We start from the raw sequence: 24,931 nt of genomic DNA, 5'->3' as shown, positions 1-24,931 counted from the left end.
AACTGTCCATTTTGCAATGGCAAAGCACTAAGCTTAATGGAATATTACCCTCTTCCATTTAAAGCGCAACAAGATTTTTATATCAATTAACAGAACAAGAATTTATTCTGAATTGGATTAAACTGTAAAGTACTGAATACTCCAAAAATGAAGTGAACAGCATTCACATTATTAACATTTAATACAACAAGAGCATTTAAAAGGAACTAAAACCATAGGTTTCATTTCCAAGAACTGACAGTAACATCTAACATACCAACGCATGAAAATACTTCATAAAGCACTGCACAAGCTCAAATAGTATTACTGAATTTTGATCTTATTACACTCTGCATTCACATCATTTATCAAAATTTGTGGTTGTTGTTTTAAAATATAGAAATTCACAGCAATATGAAGTCACCCAGATGTTATTATATAGATAGATGCTGCAGTGATGTTGGGAAGGACATCACTGAAGAGGGAAAAAATGGTGGTTCAAGAGGGCATGAAAATCTCCCAGTACCAGTTGGATATTGTCAACTATTTACTTACTGATGGGAATGAAGTAGTCACAGGTTGAAAACTGAAGTGGTGATGAGCAAAGTGTCTTATCAACTTAACAGTAAAGAAGAGCCTAAAAGAACTGCCCAGGTGACTAAGCCAACAGCTTTTGCATCCCAGAGGGCTCTTCTGGAAACTCAGGCTACTCTTTGAGCTCTGCATTTGTTTGTTATCAGATTACAGAGCAGTAAAGATTACAATTCTCCAGCTATCATACAAAATATGTATACGTATTACCAATAAAAATATGCAGCACTGGCTGATCTCTACAGATGACAAAATACAAAGCCAATAAATACAGTTCTAAGGCACATATTATTTGCTGCCCTACAGACAATAAGTACTACGTGGTAAAGGTTTTTTGTTTGTTCTTAAAAGACATGTATGTTACTAAGAACTACTAAAAGCCTGACATTTCTTACTGGATACACTAGAAAACAAACAGGCTTTGATATCTTCTACATTCCTCTTCCTTTTAGATCTCAATTTCTTAAAGTGTTGGATCAAACAAACCTGTATGAAATGCACAAACTCGTATTAGTCGTTCAGATCAAGTATCCCATTATGTGGTGTGTACACACACTACACATAGTATACAAATTTACAATTGCATTTTAAATGTATAATTTTTAAAACTACATTAGCATTGGCTTGCACCAGCAACTTTTGTCTCTGAACAGTCATTCTCAGCTTCTCTTTTCACTGCAATGTCTCATCTCTCATGTTCTCAAGGGATGGAGTTCCTGTTAAGCATGCTCTTATGTAAACCAAAGTAGGGAAGTAAATGCATTAAGTTTAAAACCACGCTCCTGAAATTCCTAAATATTCAGTATTTGTGTGTGACCTTCCTGGGATTTGGGATTTAACTGCTTAAATTTAGTGAACTGTAGCTGTCCAAAACAAGCCTGGTTTTCAATGATAACAACCATAACCACAGACTGCAAGCTAAAATACCACAGTCACCTTAAGAAAAAAATCAGGGGAGTCTATTTGATTAAAAATCTCCTTTATCACACATGTAACTGAAAACAGTCTCTCTCTGCAAAGACAGACATTTGCAATGCTCTAAAGGCAGCCTGTTAACAATGAGGCACAAGCACTATTTCCAAGACATTTCTCCTCTCATATGTGATTATCAGTCTGGGAGATGACAGACTTTGAAAAGCATGGATGCTAAAAGTAACATTTTTAAATGGAAAAGAAACCCTATTCTTTATCCAATGTATAATACTATGCTATACCCTAGAAAGATCATAGTTACTAACACTTAAACTATTATTTCCTAGAAAAATAGGATGAAAAAGTTCTTGCAAACAAAATCCGAACATGCTTCTCAACTTCTTAGGGCTGACAATGCAGAAGTGCATTAACAGAAAGACAATGCATTAAATTATAAAATGAGTGAAGTCCAGAACTGTGTGCTAAGAGACTGGGTCACACAAAATTCTCCCTTCAGAATTTTATTTTTGCAGGTGAACCTAATTTTGAGATCCTAGTTTTGCTACTTTTAGAAGTGTGAAGACTCCATTTAAGCAGAGTATCCCCATGATGGGGCTCACAAGCCTGCCCAATTTTGGAGTATTAAAAACATTACTGCCTTTCAACCTTATAACTCTCCTCTGTTTCTAGCTCTGTACGAAGCAAATAGAGAATTGCAGAGCAGACAAAGCTGTTTCTTTGTGTATATGCTGAACTTGCTATGGCAGCTATTTCCTTCATGGTATAGTAAGGCTTCATAGCCCCTGTATCTGTCAGCCAAGATTTCACTAGAAAACTGTAGCACTGTAAGCTCTCAATACACACAATAGTTGATACAAGCCATAGGAAGTGAAAGGACCAACAGACTGAAGATCCTCTTTGTGGTACTGGGCACATTTCTCTGAAGGCAGAGATCAACTGGAATCTAATGCAAACTGCACTCAATTTCTACACTAAAAGCAAATGTTCTGCAGAACCACTGCTATCTGTCTCAGACCGCACCCCAAACTGTTGTACAGTCATTCAACACAGAATTTGTGTGTAGGAAACCAATGCATGTACAAGACACACAAGAGGGCCAATGCAACAGGATGCATGCTGGCCAGTCTCATGAAGAGCTGCTGTGTACTTTACACTGGTGCTGCCACTCGAGAACAATCCAGTAAGGTCACAATGGGGGCACACTTTGAATAACTGACTAAAAAATACAAAAAACAACCCATCAGGTGACTTTGTTGTTGCATGCCAGGGTCAAATCCTTCCATTTGGGTATCTTAAGGCAGGAAGAAGTATGAATTCCAACGCACCTAATCACAGGCCTAGTAACCTGCGTATGCAGTATGTCTCTCCTGCAAAGAGAAGAGCTGTGGAAGTAAAAGAGGTGCTTGCTTCTGAGGGTCTACAGCAAGAGCTTTGCACTTCTTAGAAGTTTTGGAGTTCATCTGGATCCATAGTACATAATATGATCCAGTCAGGATACTTTATTGTCCCAGCTTCTGATGCTGCAGTTACTTCTTGGGTTTCTCTAAGATGTTCAGGAACTTCCCCCGAGTCATTTCTCTAGCTGAAACCACAAGGGAGGAAAAAAAAGATTAATATTGAAAGAAATCCAAGAAACCCAAACAGAGTTGTATATTTTACAGTATTTAACCAGAGGGTAAGAAAATCATTTAATTATGCTTCTACTAAGAATAAGGACTTGCTTTATTTAAATGAAAGGTAAATATATCTGCATTACAGCCCAATTTCCTGACAATCTAAAAATGCAGGCAAGGCCTGAAACTTTTCTAAACTCAGCAATAACTCCCAAAGGCTTCCTTGTTACATAAAATCTCAGCTTTCTATTCCTACTGCATTACTCTCTAGCAGATTCCACTTCTGTCTCTATTACCATCCATCTCTGAATGGTATAATCCACATCTCCATCACTCTGTCTCAAAGTAATTGTTCCTGGATGTTATAATCCCATCAGAGATTATGGAACTCTCTCCATTTCAGGATTACTGGTCCCTGGATGCAACGATCTCCAACAGAAATCACACAGCATTCTCTCTCAGTAGTGTCAATCCCTGGGTACAGTAATATAACAGGGTTTATATTCCCCCCAACAGAGTTCATCCATGGATGGTGTAATAAACTAAAGTTTATAGAGCTTTGGTCTTCTCACTCTCTCTGCATTGTCATTCCTTCGATGTTTAATACAGCAAGGCAAGGTTTATACATCTCTCTTGGCACCATCAATCTCTGGTAGCTGTATTACACAGGGTTTACAAAGCCACTTTCCTGCATGAGATGCTTCTGACTTGTGAACACAAGCTCACAAACTGGCAAAGCAACCCACACACCATCTTTGTCTCACAACTCAATGCAATGCATCAAGGACAGCACAATTAGTGACAAGAGTCCTGGAGAGAGACAATTTCCCCACTGGAGCTTTCCATCATTTCTTTTACGTAAAAGTGCGAGCTTCGTGCTGGACTGACAGCCATCAAAACATGGATGTTTTTATTCACAGGATTGATGAGAGCACGCACATCTCCCCGTGCCTAACCTAGAGAGACTCTGAAAGGCAGAGATGGGAATTAATTTCCCATTTTCTCCATTCAATTCCTGACCTCTCTACTGAGAGGAACAACATAAAAAAATTATAAAACATAGCATAAAAAAATGAGGTGAGTGTGTTGCTGATGTTAACTTTTTACTCAGTATTACTTGTCATCTATTTGAATAGAACTGAAATATAATAAGTATTTGTTTAGCTTAAAATACTTGAATATTCACCATCAGGTAAAGGTATTTTGTTACTTTAGCTATAAAGGTTAGAAATGGTGTCTTGAAACCTATTCTTTACGTTATTACATTCCAATTTAGAAACTCAAATTCTAGCATGAGGTGCAGACATGTAAAACAGTATTGTTACAAAGTGCCAGGCACACTGAGACATTCAGAGGCTACAAAGCCCATCGCCACAAGTGGAACGTGCCCCACACAGCTACTGCAGCTCACTGTGTTATTCACGTGGTTCATGCCATCAGCTGTGAGTTTTATCATCTAGGATCCACTCTCAAACCTGCTTCTGAATCAGCGTGAGCTACCACAAATGTAATTTACTCCTTTGTATCTTTACCTCCCTGCCTGCAAGATAGCCTATGTCTTTCAGTGTTATTGAAGAGACACACCGGTAGAAGGCGCTGAGAAGGGCAGCAAACAGACTGCTATTTTGTCAAGAACTAAGTTGTCTAGCACAAAGAATGTGATTAAATAAAAATGCAAGTTTCTGAATGTGTCAGGTAGGAAAAGGTTTTCACCAACAGTTCTAAGACATCTCCCCGCCTTGCACCAGCAACAGTGCATGGTTTTGAAGCACTTCTTATGGAGAAAGCACAAAGCTGAACTACTGCTGATTGAGCAGAAAGTTTTCCTGAGTGCAAGTCCCATATAGGAGATATACGAATACATGACAATTCTGTTCCCTAAAGAGGCTGCACCCTATAAATCAGGCAGAGAGCATAGACTCCTTCTGTGCGCTGAGCAAAATTACTGTGGGTTGGGGGTTGCTCCAGAACACGTGCCCTCCTGTTCACTTGTCATCTGAGATGTTAACATTTCTGATTAATTCACAGACCTCTCATTTTATTCTTCATTCCTTTATCCTTGCTATCCTGTTCTGCTGCAGCTTAAAGATTCTTACCGACCTGCTACAATAATCACCGCCCGCTTCCCCCCCCAACCTGGTGAAATTGTTTAGCGATGCCAACCGCGCTTTTAATTTGCAAGACATCAGACACAGAGGTAATTTATACCAACATCTGTTCATTTCTGACTTCTGAAACAAACTCGCACATGCTGCTACAAAATCCCATTAGGAGCAGGAGACAGCCTTCTGCTATTCTGTATTCCTCTTCTCCTCACATACTCAGCCTTGCAACAGGGCTTTATTTTTAAAGATATGATGCCAAACAGAAAGAAAGGACCTTACATCTTTGTATATGTATGAAGACGGCCAGGAAATAACATCCTCATACCACAAACAAATCCCAGCCAAGCTAAGGGCAACTTTCCACGAACACTGACAATCTTGTTTTCCCTGCTTCAGCTGCTTCTCTTGTCTGCCCAGGGATCACAGTTCAATGTATTCCTCGTAAACACAGGCCAAATACATATTACACGGTGCTGTGTTCAAACGTCTTGGCTATTCCTTCCCCTTTGTTCCTCTCAGATCTGCACTGAAGTGTCTTCAGCTTGGGTTTCGCACAGAAAAGCCTCAAATATTAAACTGACTCTGCTGCTCAGCATTGCTTCTGATGAATGAATTCTTAGAAACAGGAATCATTTCCAACTGGGCCTTTTGGAGCTTGCTAGAAAAAGAAAGGGCTTGTGAAGTAAGACACCATCACCCACATTCTAAATACCAACACAGACTGGGACAACAAAACCCATCTTGAGCCACTACCCAAGGGACCAGTAGAAGCATGCTGTATGGCAGATAGAGGTGGACTTTTTAATTACAAGTTTGGACAGAACTGTAGTAAAAACCTTAGGGATTTTTCTTTAATATGGTTGCTTAAACTACAGACTTGTAGTGGAAAAAGGGCTTGAGCACAGGTTTCATCACACTAGGAGACAGCTACTACAGAGGCTGTGCAGCACGAAGCAGAATCATGAATCTCTGTGTCAAGAGACAATTTACAGCCTTGCCTTAGCAGTGCATCTACTACAATAGAAAATCAACAATGGATATGATCGCAATAGCTTGGATACAAATTAATCTCACATAGTAGGGAGGAAGGAGAGGGCACTGAAGACCATAGAAAAAAAATGCTAAGATGTTATCAGCACTGGTTACAATGGAAGTCGAGTGCTTGAATTGACTCTCAAAAAGATAACTATTGTAAAATGGTTTCAGGCAGTTACAACTAATAGAGAATGCTGTGCCCTGTGAGTTAAGTTTGCTGCTGGGGAGAAGCAGATCTCAGGAACAGGTATTGGACAGTAAAGTCTGAGGCTGAAAGGAGGAGGAGAGATTTCTACTTGATAGGGGAACAGAATAAGGTTTAATATAATCTCTTCTTTAGAACTCCAATCCTTCAATCCCGCATTTAGCCTTGTTGCCTGGGGTCCTTTTCTAGTACAACTGCCCTCAAGCTGCTTCTTCACAGTAAATTTTGTGGTTGCTAGTTGAAAAGCATCAGTAGTACAGATTGATTTCCTACAAGTGAGGAGATGAGGGATTACCAAAAGCAGTCTTGGTTAACAAGATTGGGTGCAGATCTCCTGCGAGAGCAGCCCACTCTGCCAGTGCTTTGCATCCTTTCACTATGACATATGGGTTTCATTACACAAAGATTTTCCTGATTTTAACTTGGAAGCGATTATACTGAAAACTCAGAGTTATCTTTACATCTGTAGCAATTTAAAGGTTAAGTAACTTTTAATCAAATGACAAGGACTCAACGTTTTTTTTTCCTCCACTGATAATGAAATCTGCTGTTCCATATATTCCTTCATGACAATTTAATAAGAAGAAAAAACAATGCACTGGAGATCTGGGCCCAGTCTGATTGCTTCCCATAAAAAGCCTTCTCATACATACAGCAGCACAGGACAAGCTGTGTCATAAGGTTTGGAGAGCCAGGAAATAATGGGAGGATTTACTGCTATAAAGTCAGCAACAAAAATAGTGACTTATATAAGAAACTTTCATCAGGAGAATCCCTAAGCAACACACATACATACACATGTTCTTAATATAGCATATACTTAAATACAGAAGTGCAGACTTGGTGACAAAGACTAAGAACAAAATGTGAGACAAACTATATTTATGATCATAATCACACTTTCCACTGCTTACTGCCTCTGGGCGTATCTCAAAACAAAGCCTTTGAGCATCTCCAAATCAAAGATATTTTAAAATGAAGTCAGCCCTCAAAAGATGCACTTCTCTGTCTCTTGGGCAATTTTGACTGGATTTCTCCTCCAACCTGAAAACATAACCATGTTGATATCTCAATGCCTTGCTACTAAAAAAAAACAGACATACAACTAATGTCACATGAACATAACATGTTTTAAGCCCTGTAGTATCACACTTCGAATGCTACATTCTTGACTACCAAAATGTTATTTGGGGCACTGTCATAATTTGTTAGCTTCTCAATTAAAAATATTCCCCTCATTCAGTTCCATGCAGTTGTCCTTACAATAGTTAAGGGACTTGACGTTCAACATGGATTCCTCTAAAGTATCAATCATGCATTTTCAAACTGCTGTGTCTTAGCACTACAGAGACAACAAAACTAAGAGGCCTTATTTGTGAAGAGCTATCAGTGTAAATTACCAGTTCAGGGAAAAGAACATGAACTGCAGAAAGACAGCAGAACACAAGTCTAGGTTAACTCCTCTGTCACAAGGGTATAAAGCTGCAGCAATTATTTCTTTTGTCCTTTAACACAATGTTAGGATAAGAGGACAATTATTTTTCCTAGTTGGCAGGATAGACAAAAAGGCACATAGAAGGATTCTGCCCAGGAGTTAATGTGGGATTCTTGCTTCTGAGACTTGTGAGAGCAAACAGCAAAGCCAAATCACTTTCAACCTTTATAGCATTTGGAAGGGAAATAAAGTCCCTCACCAAGGTGAAGGCAAAAAGGCACTCTAAAAACAGTAATAAACAAGTTAAGATTGACATTAGTGTTAAACAGCTCTTTGAAGATAATGAGGTCTATATCGGTCAAGACTAAGAGAATATTATTAGCCAACTAACATAATCCAAACTTCTGCCATCAGAGAAAGTGATCCACAGAGATCTCCATCTCCAAGTCATTTCTGACTCCCAGGCTCAACGCACACATATGCAGGAAACCAGACCCCTAGAAACCAACCACCAACCATGCCCTCTCCAATTACTTTGCTAACTTCATGCTTCATAATATTCCCGAGACATATGGTGATTTAATTCCCATCTTACAGATGGGGTCACATCTCGACAAGAAGTGAGGCACAGACGTATACAAAAGAAGTCAGCAACAGTGCAAGAATTTGGGCTCCGAAAGATGAGTTCTGTCAAGACTTGCTACAGTATTTTGAAATATGAACATCATCCTTGGTACAAAGCATTACTTCCTTCCCTGGGTGAACAAGATGGCAGCATCTATCCTCACTTCAGCTCCAGGACAGTCTAACATAACTTGTTTGGAAAACTAAGGAAGGAGGGCTTGCAGAAAGCCTGCTTTGAACCAAAGCAGGTAAAGCACATACATTTCTCCTACCAGTATGCAATGAAAGCAGTTATCTCTAAAAGAGGTAAACAGCAGAGACTTACAAAGTTCCAATCTGCTGGAACAGTTCAGTGAATACTGCCCACAGCACAGGTGTTCAACCTTTCAGCTTGTCTGGGCCACACTGAGCAAAGAGGAATTGCCTTGGATTGCATAAACATAGGCGGTTCTGAAAATAATGCCTGTTTTATTACCATCAATTATAGCAGATACAAAGAGCACAATAACACTATTTAATAGAGCAAATTCTCAGCTACACAACTATTTTTCAACTATTTTTCACTTTGCTGTGCTTGTGTCCCCTGTGTCATGCACACTCCCACATCAGGTGCCATTCTGCCAGACTGCCACTCTCCTGACATCTGTTGCACAGCAACAGAATATAACAGGATACTGGTGGAAGCGTTCAACCTCTACTGATGTACCACCAACATCTGCCTCTGACATCATGGGCTAACATAATAAAACAGGAGGCATTACTTTTGGAGCAGCCTTCATAAAATATACAATATAGTTATTACATAAGAAACAAAACATTCCAGTATTTAGGTTTTTTTTTTTTTTTTTTTTTTAATAGCAGACAAAAAACGAACAACAAAAACATAAAACTAGCGGGATACTTGCCTTCACTTTCATGAAACCAATGCATCAGCCTGGAATGATGGCAGCAGCTGCAATTTTTTAGTGAAGTTTCAAGGGGTTCATTGGAAATTTTTGATGAAATTTTACTCCTCCTGTACTTGATCCTTGACAACTGTTCACAAAATGCACATACTGCCAGAACTGGTGACATAAACAAGGCAGGACTGCGAAGTGAGGGATATTTCTCTCTACTAAGATAGGTCTTATCAAAGTCTGGTAAAGAGACACGGTCAAATTTTTGAGTTGAATACCTGATTGCAAATCTACAAATTCCATTTGAAAGTTCACAGGTGATATATTTATATCAACTGCAAATGAAGTTGCAAATATAAATTGATTTTTTGTTGCAATCTTGAAGACTACTTTCAAATTCCTATATCAAAAAACGAAAGCATTGTTGCTTTTTTTTTTTTTTTTTTTTTTTTTTTTTTTTTTTTTGCTGTTAACAGGACTGTGTTCAGGCAGTGTATCAAAATGCATACAATTGTTAGCAGTAACTTAAGTTAGCACTGCACTGAGTCCTGCCCACAGCCTGGTTTCAGCCCAGGTATTGCCAGTTACGTGCTGGTAGGTGGTTGTTGTGAGCAGTGCATGCACATCTGAGGTTGGGCCAGGCCACACGCAGCCCATGGATTGGACATGGCTGGACTAGAGCCTTAAGAAGTGGAGTCAAACTCCTTTCTTGAACCACAAAATCCCGATGAGACCTCTTTTCATCTCCTTTCTTTCCACTCACAGTAGCGGTCTTTTATCCTATGCTTGCTGAGAGATTGCAGAGCTCCTTCAGAATTCTCCTCCTGGGTGATAACAGATTTATTGCATGCAGATTGAGATTTTCTCGAATATGCCATTGTTGGTACCAATAAGCAATAAAATTATACACCCTCCCACCCCTCCTCAAAAAAAAAAAAAAAAAAAAAAAAAAAAAAATCCTTTACAACATAATTGCCTTGTTTCCTTAATCAGATTTCCCCACCTTGCAAGGCAGCACCATTTTGTTTGTACTCAGTTGCAAACAATGATGTGTAAAGGGCTATGAATGCCAAAAACCACAGCGCTCATTCACACACAGATAGGCAAAGCAAGCCAATGAAAATATTTAAAGCAAGGGGCAGCAACATCCCTGCTAATGTCTAAAGAGCTTCTAAACTTACGTTCCAGGTCACAAACATTGGGATGTGAGGATATTTTGTCCCAGGCAACCTACATATTAAACAATACTCCTACAGCACCTCCCACTTGCAGGAACTGGACACAGCCAACGTCCTGTAAGGCCAAAGACCTGATCCCTTTGACCCCCAAAGCAGGGAAAGAATTACATCTTCCCACTGCGAAGCCAATAAAAACCTCTTGATTATAATTTAGATAAGAGCCACTGGATTGAATAATAATGTCTGAAACTCCCCTGGCTGTTTCACCTTGAGACGTCCATCACTGGGTTAAACATGATGCTAATTGCATTTGGATTGATTAATTTCTCTCACTCCTGTCTATTCGAATAATGCTTAACAAAATAATCACAGCACCCAGAGCCAAATCTTCTCAGTCAAAGGAATGAAGCCATCAGAACCAGCAGAGATGAAAGAAATGAAGATGACCCGTAATTACTGCTACGGTGATATCATTACCATATTATAGAAAATGAGAGTACGTGGGGGGAAAGGGGGCTGTGATTATTATTTATTTTTTAATGGAACCTCACATCCCAAGCATACAGATCTGACACACTAGAGCATACAGAAACACAGAGCTAAAAAAAATATTGTGCATTAAATTGCAAAAAACACAGCAAGCATCGTGGCTGCAGATGCATCATGTATCTTGTACTGCGAGCTGTTTGCTCACTGTTTTTTTCACTGCAGTAATACTCTGCATATGACTAACATAGACATTTAAGATGCCTCCCTTCCCAAAAGGAGGCTCAAGCATGTGCAACAGAACTCACCCATAACCTCTGCCTTTTAATAACATTGCAAGACATCTTACTTTGAAGGCTGGCATTCTAATTTTTAAACCACAAGACCTAACTCTTACTCCTAAATGCTGATTCCTATCTGAAAGCAGTTACAAATTCTGTCACCAGGCACTGTAGGTCACTTTCAACTATTCATTATGCTGGCTCTGTACAGATACCAAATGCATCAAGTCTGGAAGAATTTAAGCTAGAATTCAAAACCAAAATAAAATATGTAACATCCAAAAGGAAGGCCTTCTGTTCCCTTTATTCTCCAAGATACACTCCCAGAGCCCCTCTCATTTGAGAAACAAATAGCTTGGCAATTGTATAAGATCTTCAGACACCTGTGCACGGCAATTCTAATTGTGGTTTATACAGTTCACTTCTCTCCATGCTGGTTATGTCTGCCCCCTAGTCTCAGACTGAAGACACAAAACCTCCACACAACTAGCAGCTTAAAATATTTACTCTGGAATAAAGCCAAAGTCAAATACACATGCACAAAAAATTCACATGCCAAAAGTGTCAAGACCTAAGACCAGGCACTGACTCATGAAGCTAATTACTGAAAAAATGATGTTCAAGTATTTTGTAAGGCTTAAAGGAATAAATTCCTACCGTCTTTAATACTAGAATGTAACTTGAAAGCTAACTATACGTAGAAGTTGATGAAACTGTCAAGTATACTCGAAGAAGACTTTACTAGTTTAAGTTACTCCTTCAACAGATGCAGGTGGTCAAAACTTTCTCAAGCAAGTCCCACAGATATTGGAATCAAACACTGGGATAGAAAAAAAGAGCAACAAAAAGCACACTAACCTAAAGTTTTCTAACTGCTTGTATCAAAAAGTAAAACAATCTCTTCATGCCTTTCCCACATTTGCAGAGGACCAAGAAAGCCTGAATCATCAGACATTCTCACCACACTATCTGAAGCAGTAATCTTCATTATCTAATAACACACAGAAATGAGATCAAATCTGTTTGCTCAATAACTCTTGAGAATAAAACAAAGGGAGAAATAAGGTGGAGAGGTCTGCACTGAATATATGTGCATGCAGCTAGGCATGAGATGTTTCTAAAGGTGAATGAGTACTTCTCAGAAGGCATGCAGGCAGAAGCAATGTTTGAATTCCCATAAAACAGAGCATCATGATGCAGCCTCCCTTGCCTACGGAGGCAGCTGGTATTTAACAGCTGAGAGCAAAGCAGGTGAATCTTGAAAGTCACTATTTTTTTCAAGTCTTATCAGTGACCAGGGCATGCAGGCCATGGAAAAATCTGAGCCCAGAGCCAATAGAAACAAAGGGATTAAGAGTTACTAGGAGTAGAGAGAGAATTACATATTTACAGAACAGTTACTGAAAAATAATCGTGTAATGATTATGTAAGTCCCTATACTCATTTTGGCTAATAATGTTGAGATACATGTAGCATGGTTATGCAAGTCAGGACAAATAAATCCACCCAGAACACAACTTGGCATACCTTACAGAGCGGCCCACAGGTCTGTTCCAAGATCAGTACAGCTTCTTTCACCTCCAAAGGAGGAAACAAGACTGACAGCAGGTCATCTAGGTAACTGAGCACTGAAGCAAAACTGAACTTTTAAATTTAACTTCTGTCAACAATCTTCATAACATGTATCTGGAGAAAAGAAGCTCACACCAGGATATTCTATATTTATTTGTTCAGAGATATGTCTTTATTTTAGAAATCAAAATAAATTTAAGTGTTTTCTAATCGCAAGATTTCTTATTGAACCATTTTACCATGTAGATAAGTGCTGCTCTTGATGGAACAAATTACCAACACTGAAGGCTTCCACAAGAAGATTCATGCTTTTTTATGACAGAGCAGTACTATTTGATTTACACATTAAGTAAATTAAGATTAATGTTCTCATTGGTAAAACAACAGAAGACTTCTGCAATTTCTAGAAATCAAAGTAAGAAGTCTGTAAGAACAAATACAAGGAAAACACTGGAAGCTGTGCTCCTAGGCAAAAATTATAACCTCAGGAAAGCAGAATTATGGAAGACCAGCAATACACTGTTTGTAGGCTCTAGGCACAGAAGAAGAGCTCTACAGTCACCTCTGTCTAATTCTTTCCTCTGCATGAATCAAAGACATTTACTTTAATTACTTCTCTTATCCATATCTTCCTCTTTCACAGTATATTCACTGCTTGCTTTAGCCCAGCTGCTTCTCAGTTTTCTACTGACTCATTTCATGCTCTCTGCTGGCCATAAGCTTCTTCCTCTGGCAACAACACCCTGAGCTCAGGAATATCTGAAAGTCCAGAACAGGATCCAGGAAATTCAAAACCATTTTTTACCAACTCCAAGCTAGTCACAAGACATCCCAGGAAGTGAACTGATTTAGAAATGTTATACATTTCACAGCATTCAAATGCTGCTAGGCTCAAGTTCAAATTAATAGAGAAAAAAAAATCTTCCATGTATTTAAAAGAGTTAAAAATCACATGAAAAGTGTTGTCATTCAGAGAAAATAACACTAGGCTTAAACTGACTGACTTGACTAAATTACAATACCACTCAGGGCTGCTAGGAACTGAAATAGATAAACAGGCTCTGCTGCAAGTGCTACATTTTAGCTGTTAATGAGCTATAAGGCAATGAGGCAATAGGCTACACCAAAAATTAAATCCTCTCAGACCCATGAACAACGGGAACATTTTTCATGAAAATCTTCACCCTTCTAGTTCCCATGTTGTTTGTTTAAGAAAACCTTGAATTGGATTTGAAGAAAAGAAATACTGAGGTATCAATATGCTGATTCCTCCCAGGTACAGTAGCCAGAGGAAATTTGAGTTGTCACTTCTCACTGGACAAGATCTACTGAATGTAGCAGAGTTAGCTTTCGTACTCTTTAGCTTCCATAAATCCTTTCACGTTTATTCACAATTCATGCATGCCACCATTCTGAGGCCATGTCTACCATTATTTCCTTACAAAACCTCCATAACAGCTATAGCAGACTAGTGTTCCTCATCCATTTCTGGAAACCAAAACCAATTGTGTTGCAGCAAAGTAACAGTGAAAACACCTAGAAGACAGCTCAGAAAAGTAAAGCAGAAGAAAGTGGTGATTGCCATGATAATTCATAATTTTACTGACTGGTGTGATTACTCTGATGACTGAGGGAAAACCATAAGCTAGAAGAACCCAGAGGGCTCCATGGTCCAGTGATAATGGGGCTAGAAGACATATTTGAAGGCAGAAAAAGGAATAGATTACGTGTAAGTACAAAGCTGAACTCACTTCAGTTCACCAGCATTTCATGCCAGGGCATGAAGGACACCACTGGATGTCCAGTGATAGCCAAATACTGGCAGACAATCACTACTAGCTATGGTTGTAATAACAGATGCATATGCAAACTTACATTTATTTCCATAGCACTACCTACCTGTTTGATACTGTTTCTTAACACAGTCCTCCACACAGCCACTGCTTTCCTTCAAAGAAGTCTGATTATCAGCCAGAAATCCCAGAGAGAGGGAAGGAACGGCTTCTTTTCTCCAAGTTTGAAATACACACATTAGCAGACAGAAATTGTAAACATTGTTTAATTTTAATATCTCTTTTCAAGTCTGCCAGGTACTCAGCATGAAAAGTGAAAGTGTTGAGGTAATCCACAAAACTATCAGATGAAAAACCAAATGGCAACTTGGCCCACTATCCAGAAAAATCCATCACCCAGCCCTTTTCTGTTGGGATTTGTGCTGAATGACGTCTTCTGCAAGTTAACAATTAGTTTCTAGCATGAGTCCTGTGTCATCATCATCATCTCCCCAGGAGAAAAAAACAAGCTGAATGATTTTTAAATTATATGCTCTGATAAGACACAGGCTCCTGACTCCCTGTGCACCAGTGCCATGCAGGCCACCTGCTCTATTGAGCTGCCACTGGGGATACCCTCAAAAGGGTTTAATAATAAAAGATCTCTCTAGAGATGTAACTCAAAGCATGCTCTGAATGTACATACTGTATCACTGACTGAAATCTTGTAAATAAAATCCTATCAACAGATAGGATCTAAGATCAGTCTCTAGAAAAGTGTAATACAGTACATTGTGGAAATTTCCTATTAGATACAAATCTGTCATGCTGCAGTCAAAAAAAAATGTAAATGAACACTTCAGCTGATAGAGCAGGGCAGATCAGTGATTGACCCAGTCAGATATCCTGTCTCACTGTACCTATGATCAGAAGCACCAAAGAAAAAAGGGACCATTACTATGAAAACAAATGGAATAATCAGCTCCGAAAGATTCCTCCTCTTCCCAAGTGCTTGTTCTGTAGTCTGAAGCAGCCAATGTTTCACAGTTCACTTTATAGTTTATTCTGACATAACAAGAAATCATCAATTTAATTGCTGGATTGTTTTCCAATAGCTGTTCAGTACATGGTCCAAAAAGAATCTCTTTACAGCAGATAGTTCCACATCAAATAATTCATTGTGCAAGAAAAAAAATCCTCTTCACTTCTTTTCATATGACTGGCTTCCATTATTTTTTCTGGATTCTACCCTTCTTATTCATTTTAGGGCTGGGAATCAATACGATTTTTCAATTTACCTCCTAAATTGAAGAGATGTAAAATAACCAGCAATTTCTTAAAAAAAAAAATCAGATGTCTGCTTTTTTCCCCCTTTATAGTCTCATGAGGAAATCTCTTGATTTCTAAGGAGCTCTCTAGAGAAGAATGCTGTATTTCACACTATCTTGAAACTGTTCCTGACAAAAGACTGCCTGAAATGACCCAGAGTATCTGAAATTCTAGGAGCTAGAATAAGAACCTCTTACTTCCTTGGAACAGATTACAAAGCCTTATTCAGAAAGGAGAGAAGAGACTGCAAACAATTACTAACATCACGCAGAAGAGGTGGGAAACAGCACAGCAATCTGAAGTGCCTCAAGCATGAAGCCACCCACCTAGCTACTATGCTGGGGACTGTGCTTACACTTGGCTGCTCTGGGCCATTCCAAGAGCTCAGAAGGCCTGAGAGGTATATGCAAAACAGGAATAAAAGCTGCTACAACATTTACCAGCTGCATGCAAACTCCGATTCCATCTTGTAACTTGTTCCCTGCTAAGGTCAGATAGGCTTGTCATGAGCATTCTGTTGAACAGCAAGTTTCTAGTTTAGAAACATCAAATCTTACTTTAAAAAAAATATACAGAATATCAGAAAAACTTAGTAAAAATATTTCTATCAAAGTACAAAGAGCCATCAAGTTGCACTGGTCCTAGCACAGGTTGCTGTGGCACAACCTATCGAACTCAACTTATGCTAATTATTCCAAAACTACACCTTACAAATCTACCAGAGCGACAAGCCTCCAAGGATAAAAGCAAAGTAAAAAACAAACTAAATATTATAAATGCATATGAAGATCAATCATTAACTTTCTCAAACTTGCCTCACCAGAAGTAACAGCAAATTACAATTCCAATTTCTTAGAAAAAAAATAGATTTTGCTATTTATGTACAAGACAAAGTATTTGACAATATTATGGGCAAGCAGCTTATAACTTACAAAGAAAGTAGAGGTATGGAGAACAAATCTTGTGATGTTCTCTCCCTTCCTTCCTTTGTAATAGAAACAAGGCTGTGACTAATTGTTGCCACATTTGGACTTCAAGTACCTCCCTTCCTGATCTAGCTCTGAACTATATTATTTTGATGTCAGAAAGTATTACTTCAAATATAACAGAATTGTGTTACTTAGAGGTAAACTTACTTGATGGTTGCAATTACTGGGCTAAAACGGAAGCAAGCACCAGGAGACAGTACATTAGTCTGTAAATGGAAACCTAATTTCTGCTCTTAACACATTCACCCCTGCTACATGACTTTTCCATCCCTTACATTTCCCCATCAGTAACTGGTGTATACCTTTCTGTCAAGTTCAAAGATGGAGGGAATAGGATTTCCTTGTTTCATAATAATCCTATTTCATCCTATTTTAGTTCAGGCCTAAGGCAACTAAAGTATGGTCCCAGACTAAGGTACCTATGCTGAAAATCTTAAACAGATTCACAGAAAGAAACAAAAGCCTTCGCAACAGGAGTTCAGTTTAAGGTATGACTTCATGTAGTGCTTAGAGTGATCATATTTCTAATGTAGAGTGCAAGTAGATGTTAAATGATAACAGTTGGTCCCAAAATTTGGTATAAAATTTCTCCCAAACATCAGGTCCTCCCACAGAAGACCCTCTTTATGTTAGCAAAACCCTTCAAGGAATGCTCTAGAAAGTTTATTCCATACTCGCCTGTTACCAGGTCTTAAAAGACCAAAGGAGAGGAACCCAAAATGTTCAATCAAGTGCCAACACAGAAAGAAGAAACCCCCTAGGTTGTTAAAACACAGCTAGCTAGCTGTATTTGCAGCTTGAATTATTACTGTAATGCCTGAAAGCTCTTTTGATCAAGTTACCATTCTGTTACAGACCGCATAAACACTGGACAAGCGATTTCTGTCCTAAGGCACTTAGGAGATACATTGCATAAGCACAGACTGTATGCATAAATGAGACTACACTGAACAGTACCTTATATCTAACACATCATCTTACCATTTATCAAGACTTCTATAAATACTGTACAACCCACCAACCCATACAAGAAAGAAATTAGAGAGTTCCCTGTTCCCTGAATGTTTACAAAGTATCACCCTGAAGCATGCAGGGAAACCAGTTTCATAGAAAATAGCAATCGTTCATAGCAATCTGCCTTCTTGACTGATTAGAATTGGCCATTGTTTTACTATTGCTGAATAAAGCATGCCCAATAAGGCATAAAAAAAAGCCACGAAAAGGAAGAGTAGTTTGATAAAATAAAGATGTTCGAAGAAAAAAATGTCTAGAGATTCTGATGACAGTCAAAATGATCTCATCTTTGCAACTGGAGACTGAAGTAAAGAATTCCAGAAGCAAGATACAGACTTCAATAAGATTTGAGTGGATAGATAGGAAAGGTTTTATTTCATAAGTGTTGAACAGAAAAACAAAAGACAAACTTAGATTATAACCTGGAAGTCTGGGCTTACTGAAGTGCCATTATACCCAGGACACAGGGCTAAAAAAGGAACAGAACACATCAGTGGTGTTCACAGTCACTGAGAAACAGGTACCAGAATTTCTTGGAGACAACCACAGGGATCACAGAACAGGAGACAGTAAGAATTCTTGTTTCCACACTTACTTAAATCATCAGATAGAAAGGAAACAAAGAGGCTAGAAAAAGGCATTTTTAATTCCATAGCTTCTAGAAAGGCAGCAATGTTCATTAGCTCCTAGCGTCCAGACACTTTTAAATGGGTTTACGTGCTGTTCCATATCATGGCTGTAAACAAAATCAGGTAAACAAAGCTGTCTTATGTAGTTCTGACAATTATCGCATGGTGATACTGTGAACGACTATATGGAATACATAAATTCTATCATTTCTCCCAAATTAATTGCTTGTTTAGGAATAGCCAAGCACTTTTATAACAGCTGTACAAAACTTAAAAAAAAAAAAAATGCAGTGACCTACACACAAGGGGCCAACAAATCCCTATTAACACCAGCCTCAGTTTACTCCACACTGTCATATTTGTTGCCATTACCTTGAGAAAAAAAATAATTGTGTCCTCCCTGGAAATCCAGCAGCAGTTTTGAGCTAGTGTGTACTGTGAGACTATACAAAAGGATGAATGCTCACATTGACTTTGGTACAAGCTTATAGAAAGATCACTGCTTTTTCACCCAAAAGATAACCAACCAAGATAAGAGCCAGACAAACAGATGGACGCACACTGTAAATAAGGAAAGAGAAGACTACTAAAAATACTTGTTCAAGTGCTGAACATCTAAAGGAATACTCTGAAATCCTGAAAACAGATTTTGTTGCAAGATACAGCATGCCAGCATTAAATTCCTTTCTCATTAATCCATGGATGCTTTGGCTTCTGTTTTACCCCCTAGGCAGGGGGCAGCCAAAATCCTCATTAGGAAGTGATCTGTAGCTATGCACCAGGGAACAGGAAAGGGTACATTCTGCAGGCTTTAAAATTTTAGTCAAGACACTGCTTAGAAAGAAGAGAGAGCAGCAGGTACATTTTCATTGCCATCTGCTGGATACAATAGACAACTCTAACGAAAGCTAGAAAGCACTGTTTTTCATTTAACACTATCAACATATACTAACAGCTCCCTCCTCTCCACATACTACCTAAACAAAAATCAAAATTGAAGCTATCTCAATAAATGATTTTTATCCCCCCCAGACTCTGTCAGTGCACCCAAGAAAGCAAGTTTGAAAATAAATATTTGAGTGAGTATACATGTTACTACCTCTGAGAATTCAGGAGGTTCTCACAGTGGAAATTTTCTATTAGAGTTGAAGAGAAGAATTTGATGTCTAGACTCTAAAATGTATTTCTACATCAAGCCCATGTTATCTCCCATTCCAGAATGTTTAATATTACTTTTTGAAGAAAGCAGTGCAATGAAAAAATTATAAGACAAGTTTGTTTTTGCCCCTCTTCCCTAAAGCATATTCATCCCATTCAAAACCAGAAGGATCTACACAGCTGTAGTGACAGAAACAAACCTGTTTGTCTCAATAAAATGAAACAGAACACTCAAGAGACAAGCAATTTCTGTTGCAAGTCCAGCACAGAAAATATCCTAGAATTTGAGGCTGGATACATACATATTTAATAATATAGAGAGAATCAAAGTTTGGCTTTATCTCTAAGATGAGCCAACTTTCTGAATTCTGCAAATCATTATGAATGTCCTGGCTGTTCAGATTGCAAAGATTCATTAAATATCTCAGAAGTTTGCCGAAATCACTGATGTTACAGATACGTATAATTTCTCATAATAGACATCCTGGCCTTTCCTCTTGTGATAAAATTCCTGGAGACTGATGAGATGATCCTCTTGGTCTACTGGGTCTTTTAGACAATCTACTGAATTACGTGGATTCAGAAAAAAAAAGGAAAAAGAATAGACATGAAAGTGGGTCTGGCACAAAACTGATATAATTGGTATAATAGAAGCAAAAATAGACTGTACTCCCATGTCCTCAAATACAAAAATCATAATTGCTGATGTGAAAAAAACAACAATTGTTAATAAACAGATATTCTGCTCTTCAATGCTCCATATGGCAGCCTGATGGATTAAACACCAGCAGAGTGTTGATCACTCTAAAAGCTCATATTGAGATGATCTGGGAAATCTATCTACAATTTACAAATTCTGGTTAATTTAATTAAAATGCTGCATCACTAAGTGCCTTAATATGTAGAAAGCCATAAGCTTCTGAGGTTTCTGGCACATACACACCTGCTTACAGAAGAAGCTAGAGAACTAACTGATGAAAATCTCCTTTTTATCTAGGAATGCACAAAGGATGACTCTTAAACCAGAATAAAAGAAATAAATTTGAGAATACATGCAGGGAGAAGAGAGCAGAAAAAAAATCCAATAGACAAACAGAAGGACAGGGGATAGAAGAAGACTAAAGATGTCTGTGCATGAAGGAAAAGCAGTCCAGGCACTGCACTGAGCGCTTCTTCGAAAGGGATCAGCGCTTAATGAGTTATAAATAGATTGTATATTCATAGGGAGAGATATTCAGGAGAGGAGCTGCAAAAATCTTACAATAAGTTTTCATATTCTACTGAATACTGCAGAAAAATGAAAAAGCAATGGCTAGGAGAAGTACATATGGATCAAGGCCTTTCTGGCCTCACAAAATATGACTGGATCCAAAACCATTTATAAAGTTCTTGTGCATTTGAAAAGAGCTGTATTGCAGATTGCCCTTGAGTTTGCAGATGGGGAAGAAGATTGGGAAAAACGGGTTTCAGTGTCTAAAATATGAAACAATGTGAGTATGTGAGGGGATGAAGGCCAGGAAGGCCCAAAAGAGGAGTCCATGATCAGCATGCTTGGCCAAAGGTAAATCCATTGCCCTAGTCTACCTTTTTAAGGAAGCCTTGAGATTTGGCTTCTTCAACTGATACACTGCATACCTGATCAATTAGCTTAGTTTAGCTAAGGTAACCATCCATTCTCACTTGTGGTGCCAACACCAACAAGTGTCAAAACGGGCTGAGCCTCAAAGATCCTTTCTTAGCTAGAAGCATGGCTGGATGAAAGAATACATTCCTACCCTAAAATCCCCTTACAAAACAAATAAACAACAACAAAAAAACCCAAAACAAAACACCACAAATGAGCAAATGAATAAGCTACTGTAATCTGGAAGCAGATGACTAATGGGGGAAAGAGACGGAAAACCTCTTCTATATCTGCAGGAAGTCAGAACTAAAGGAAGCCAAGGCATTTCCAGCACACTCATTACTGCCTCTGGAACGAATCCAAGCACTTCAACTTTTTCCACTTAAAATCCATTTTTGTTCTTCATAAGCTAAAGAGAAGTTAGCAGATGAAGATGAGAACAGTTTTCCAGGTATAACTGCTAACATTTCAAAGGGTTCTAGAAAGTCACATTAACAAGGAGCTGCTGTGGAAGAACAGACAGAACAACAGGTCCCCTGCTACCGTTGTTTCAGTTTGCTGTAATTTAAAGCACGTTTTTTTCCCCCTCTCCTGTTTCCATTTTAAAAACACTCTATATCCAAAATAAAGTTACAGAAGGAAGCAATAGCAAGTTTCCTCAGAACCACAATAGCTTAGGCTCATTTCTTGTTAAAAATACTGAACAATTTTGGATTTTTTTCTGTTAAATAATTATCTGTATTACTCTGTTTATTTGGAAAAAAACAGAAGCACTCACTTCAGAATAACAATTTATCCTCCAGACAGGCAGATAAAGTTCTGCCTGAAAGATAGAGAATAGGGCATGTGAAGTTGGAAAGATCTTGTGATGTAAGTCTAGCACAGTATCATAAAGGAAGACAATCACCTGTTAAAGAACACTCCAGCCATGCTTCTACAATGTGCATGAAAAGGAAGAACGCTGATATTTTACAAGGATTAACCTTATACTACTATTTCCAGCATTAAGAGAACTTGATCTGGAGTAAATAAAAACAAAGCCATATGCTTAGTGAACAAAATCCGTATTTTTAAAAAGCCCAATCACATTTATATTTCAAACTCCAATGCCATCTCTATGTTCCTATATGGATTATCTCCATCTACTTTTTAGAACACATATCTGAGCATGATGGAGCCAAAGGTAATCATTTCCCTCTTCAGACAGGAGGGTACAGAACTTCTACGCTATCACAAGCATTAGGACCAAAGCAAATATAGTGCCTAAGACTGAATGCAAGGTTGGAAAAAAACCACCTTCCTTCCCCTAGCCTTCTGTTTCAGAGAGACCAAGTAGGCTGCTTTCAAAACAAAAGCAAGTGATAACTAAACAAAAGCAGATCTGAAAGGTGAGCAAACCCCACAAGCCACGCAGTCATTATTAGTGTGCCGATAGTGCACTTGTTAAAAATGTATATTTTAATTTTCTGTATTGCTAAAGGTCCCAATTTGCCCAGGGATCTAGCTAAGCTGCCATTTTCTACCACGACAGAGTCTAATCTTTATTTAATGGATTTAGCATCTATCTTCACTAGAGTGGTCTCTAAGGGAAAGGGGAGGGGAGTATGAAGGGGCACGAAGAGATGATCAGAGCCCCCCTCTCCTTCATCCATCCGGCGCTCATGTTTGTGTTCAAAATTCAATTACCTCCTTATTGATACTTCACAGAGATATTTAAGCTGCAAACATGAAGCCCTGATTTCCCAGGGGGCCATGCCCCTCTCTATTTCACTGCTCTGCTTCCCCCAGGGTGAATTCCTAAGGCGTCCATATTAATAGGTAATCAGTCACAATTCATTTATTAAACAGCTAGCAAGGTTTATCAGCCTGCTCTGATTAGCCAGAAGAAGCCACTGAATTCCTAATTTATTTATGGAAATGTAAGTGTCTTTTTGAATTCCATTCATGAAAGAGCGGGGTGCTGTGGATCTGGCATGCAGAATTCTAACAGGAAAGCAGCAGGAAACACAGGACCTGGGGGCCCTGCAGCTTCAGCCTGGGAAATACACAACAGTGACCCCAGCTCAACAGATTTAGGGCCTCGTGCAAACATTCACGAAACAGCTCTTCAGAAGCAGGCGCTGCCACCCACTGCAACCACAGAAAGAGGTCCTTACATGGGGCAGGTCATGTGGTTAAGCAACACCATGAATCTGCGATGAAGTAATGAACAAACAGAATATTAAAGAAAAGTTTCATAAATAAAACATTCAGAGTAGCGCTGAAGACAACTGCCATGGAACACATATACAAGTTTACATATAAAATTCAGCTCTTTGAAATTTTCAGAAGACCAAAAGTTTCAAAGTTACTTTTCTAATCATAATTCCAATTGAAACTTTAAAAAATGCAAACACTGACACTGCATTTTCCATATAGCAGCATCCTCGAGCTTCTGTCTTATATTACCAGAAAGTAAAAACAGCTAGTACGAAAAAAAAATCATTCTTCTCTGTTGTTGAAATGAGAAATGGAGAAATCAATAGAAAGCAGACCTTGAAGAAAGACAACTTACACATACACTTACTTATGGTAATCAGGATACAGTTTCTGATAACACAAAGCTTATATACAGCCCTCTGAATGTTCGAGGCCACCAAGGCTAAAAGCCATTTTTTTTGTTCTTCCATAGCATCATTAAGGTTGGAAAAGACCTCTAAGATCATCTCATCCAACCATCAACCCAACCCATCCCCACCACACCCACTAACCACATCCCTCAGTGACACATCTACACTGCTCTTGAACACCTCCTGGGATGGTGACTCCACCACTTCCTCAAGAGTTCCACCACTTGCTTAAGAGTTCATTATGCAAAAAAAAAAATAAAATAATTCAACAGCATATTAAAACTTATTTAACATCCCTACTTCAGCTATACTGGCACAACCCACACTCTGAAATAAAAATATATGATTTCCTCTCAAGTTACAGCGGTCAAACACAAAAAGATGTAGTGCATGCAATAAAAACATTCCAAATACTGGCAGGAACGAGCATCTGAATTCTCCTATGACCAGAACTTGTATGTTTCGGGTATTTAAAGTCGGGTTGCATAGGAAAACAAATTATGGAAGAAGCGTCTTTCACTACTCAAAAAGCAATCAAGTGATTAACTGTTACCTGTCTATGTTTTACACAGACGAGGGTAATTCAGGGCATTTTTCAAGATTTCCAAATATCTTTCCTTAACTACTTAAAGACGACTCAATTCTGGAACAACTGGCAGACATCACATGGTTTTACAGCAGGTCCCAACATCTAATCAGGACATGGCTCCCAATAGTCAGGCTCTCCAAGCCTCATTGCTTGGGAACTGTGAATGATACCAGCGAAAATAAAACAACCTGTTCCCCTCCTGAATTTAGCCATACTTCACTTTTTCCCCCTTCAGCAGTAAATTCACAATAGCAATTTCAGTCTATGACTGTAGAATAAATAAGA

General features: G+C 38.6%; 1 protein-coding gene across 1 annotated transcript in view; it reads right to left on the bottom strand.

Moving 5' to 3' along the window:
* Nucleotides 1-1,528: 1,528 nt before the first annotated feature.
* LIN52 (lin-52 DREAM MuvB core complex component) overlaps nt 1,529-24,931 on the bottom strand; it is a 39,047-nt gene continuing 15,644 nt past the window's right edge. The window contains exon 6 of the mRNA XM_042814167.1: nt 1,529-3,085. Within this exon, the coding sequence (XP_042670101.1) occupies nt 3,030-3,085 (56 nt within the window). The 3' untranslated portion in view covers nt 1,529-3,029. The remainder of the gene's footprint in view (nt 3,086-24,931) is intronic.

This window comes from Centrocercus urophasianus, unplaced genomic scaffold (genome assembly GCF_019232065.1).
Source record: "Centrocercus urophasianus isolate 14NV4802_14NV808 unplaced genomic scaffold, USGS_Curo_1.0 seq_14, whole genome shotgun sequence".
NCBI classification, from domain to species: Eukaryota; Metazoa; Chordata; class Aves; order Galliformes; family Phasianidae; genus Centrocercus; species Centrocercus urophasianus.
Note: the sequence above shows the minus strand (reverse complement) of the source record. Positions and strands in the feature narration are given on the sequence as shown.